Source organism: Cucurbita pepo, chromosome LG07, assembly GCF_002806865.2.
Source record: "Cucurbita pepo subsp. pepo cultivar mu-cu-16 chromosome LG07, ASM280686v2, whole genome shotgun sequence".
Lineage (NCBI taxonomy): Eukaryota > Viridiplantae > Streptophyta > Magnoliopsida > Cucurbitales > Cucurbitaceae > Cucurbita > Cucurbita pepo.
Window position 1 is genome coordinate 10,086,088 of NC_036644.1, and position 3,109 is coordinate 10,089,196.

Below are 3,109 nucleotides of genomic sequence, written 5' to 3' on the forward strand. Positions count from 1 at the left end.
TCGAGGACTCCTTCTCCTTCTTCCAACTCCGACTTGTATTGTTCATAGAGAAATCTCTGGGGATTTCTGGGTCTGGGTCGAAAAAGCAATGTCACTAGATCATTATCCCAATCCCAACCTAGTGTCTTCTACTTCTAATAAGTCATGAACTAGATCAGAATCATTTTCAACGAGTCTATAAGATATGATCCCATTTTTTTTTTCATTGGGTTTGGATAGAGACCAAAGGTCTTGAATGAACGATCGACGGATATTTGCCTGTAATATTCCCTAAACCCTAGATATTTATTACATATTTGACTGTAATAAAAGGTCAAATATGATATCCAATCTCATATTTGCCTGTAATAAACCCTAAACCCTAGATATTTGACTGTAATAAAAGGTCAAATATGATATTTAATTTCATGATTCTTGTGGCTTTTGGGAGTAAGGTCTGTGGAGTTTCGATCACGTCCAATGTCGTGGACATAATATTTCACATATTCGACGCGAATGGCGATGGCGACTTGAGCTCGGATGAGTTTGTGAGAGTTATCCAGAGAAGGGAAGTCAGTTCTTCGCAAGCGACTTTGGGCGTGTCGGGGTTTTTGTCGTGCTGGTTCAGCTGTGCGGCTCGATGCTCTTCTGCAAAGCTCTTTGTTCGCAGCTGAGTTCAAGAGACATCCATGGCAGCCTCGGCCTCCTGTAAATTTTTCAACATGACCTAATACTTTTCTGTGTCGTTTGCTTTAGGAGTTTATGAATGTAATCCAAGCTGTCCTTTTTACAAGTTTGATCTAAATAAAGAACCACAGAAACTTTGGTAAACAAATTGTAAAATGGTGCGTGATTGATCTAACGTTGAATCATGTCGGGTTTAATGAGCTTATGGGGTTATTGGTCGTTCGTTGTTCTTCGATCATTTAGGCTCAATTTTATCTCAAGAATTAACTTGGGGAAGATTGTCACAAACTTGTTTTTGTTTTCACGACGGAAGACTCTTAACAATATATCTGTTATGAAATATTAAAGCGAAATAATAAAGCTTTGGGATTGCTGAATAACAAACGAAATAATAAAGCTACGAAATATTTCTCAGGTAGACAGTGTCTATGGGGCGTAGGCCTCCTATAACAGGCTAATCTTCCCCAAGAGCTCACATCGACGGGAAAGTGGATTTTTTTTAAGGAAAAGAAAAGAAACTTTGGGATCGGAACCATCATAGTATTTATTTTTCACAGTTGAATGTATGAAAGAGAAAATGTAATATGAAAATCGTATATGCATCGGTTATTTGAAAATCGTACTTCACTTTTTACGTCCAAGGGTGACTTTTTGGTTAGATTATTCTTTTGGATATTCAATATCATTTTCGAAGCTTTAGACAAAGGTGTTATTGAGATATTGGGCCACTATGGTATCTCGTACACATTCTGACGATTGGCTGAGTGGATCAGTCAACTTCAACGTGGATTTGTTGTGTGAAGAGTGTGTTATGATCCGTAGTCGGTTGCCTGGTGGGGGCGGCTCCTCCGTTGTGGGTAAATGAGAAAACCGACTCTACGAGCTGCTCAACAGGTTATTAAGGATAATTTAATAAAAAATTAATTTTGTTGTTCGTTTAAGTTTTAAGTTCAAATCCTCTTTTTACCCTTCTTTATTTTATTGAAATAAAAGTCAATTTCATCAATAATATAATAAGTTTTTTAAAAAATATAAATAAAGTTAAAACCTCAAGCAAAAAGCTTTCATAGCTCAGTTGGTTAGAGCACCCGTTTAGTAAGCGGGAGGTCTTGAGTTCGACTCTCAATGAAAGCAGATTGTTATTTTTAATTCAATTTTCTTCATTTTTTTTATATTAAATTAATTTACAAATTACAATAATATTCAATTATAATAACTTTTATTTTTTATTATTTTTTTTATTTTTAAACTTTTACTTAAATAACATAAAGAATTTTACTATGTTCATAAAACTTTTACTTTTACTTTTATTTTTAAATTTTTATTGAAGTTCAAAAAGAAAACTCGAAAGAAGTCTACTATATCAGTAAAACTATATTTATTAATAGACTGACTCAGAAAAAATTGGTTTGAACATAATTTAATAAAGTAAGACGTTGGTTCGAGAAAATTTGAATTAGCTATATAAATATTTATTTTGATGTTAATAATAAGCCAAAAAAAGTGGTTGGATAGTTGATGAATATTGAGTGCAATTCACTCATAGGAGTGATATTTATTGCCTCTCTTGTGGAGAGCCCATTATTGATATGAAGAAATGGCTTTTAGGACCACACACCTAACCATTTCAACCATAGAACAACCTCAATACTTATCCATCCAAACTCCGAACATTCAAATTCAAGTTTATGATGCTCGAGTAAAAGAAGAGTTAATGATTTAAGACTACATCTGTAACGACCCATGTTCAGGATGTGGATCGAGATTCAAAATCTGGGTTCATCACCTGATGACCCGACATTCCCCTATATCTCCTGTACCTACTTCTTGCTTCTGAAGAGAGAAGACTATCCTCACAGACCAACACGAGTCCTTCCAGCATGTTTTGTCCTCACTCACATGCATTCTAGTAAAGTTCCTAGGAGGTCATCCCCGACATGTTTTGTCCTCAATCATATACTTTGAGCAACTGATGATAAGATGGCTAAGAAAGTCTTAAAATAATTGAAAGTTTTTACCTTTGCCAACAAGGTGCACCTTATCCATCCAAACTCCAACATTCAAATTCAAGTTTATGATGCTAGAGTAAAAGAGAAGTTAACGATTTAAGACTACATCTGTAACAACCCATGTCCAGGATGTGGATCGAGATTCAAAATCTGGGTTCATCACCTGATGGCCCGACATTCCCCTGTATCTCCTGTACCTACTTCTTGCTTCTGAAGAGAGAAGACTATCCTCGCAGACCAACACGAGTCCTTCCAGCATGTTTTGTCCTCACTCACATGCATTCTAGAAAAGTTACTAGGAGGTCATCCAACATAGTATTGCTCAAAGTAAGTATATGATTGAGCCACTAAAAACTTTCAATTATTTTAAGACTTTCTTAGCCATCTTATCATCAGTATAACCTTCATTCGGATACCCCTCCTTTACTCGAATG

General features: G+C 35.5%; 1 protein-coding gene and 1 non-coding gene across 2 annotated transcripts in view; both read left to right on the forward strand.

Moving 5' to 3' along the window:
- LOC111799256 (calcium uptake protein, mitochondrial-like) overlaps nucleotides 1-674 on the forward strand; it is a 4,739-nt gene extending 4,065 nt beyond the window's left edge. Inside the window, exon 6 of the mRNA XM_023682729.1 lies at nucleotides 435-674. Coding sequence (XP_023538497.1) covers nucleotides 435-653 — 219 coding nt within the window. The 3' untranslated portion in view covers nucleotides 654-674. The remainder of the gene's footprint in view (nucleotides 1-434) is intronic.
- Nucleotides 675-1,726: 1,052 nt separating this feature from the next.
- On the forward strand, nucleotides 1,727-1,800 carry TRNAT-AGU. Its single transcript has one exon. It is a non-coding gene; the product is annotated as a tRNA-Thr (tRNA).
- Nucleotides 1,801-3,109: the final 1,309 nt, after the last annotated feature.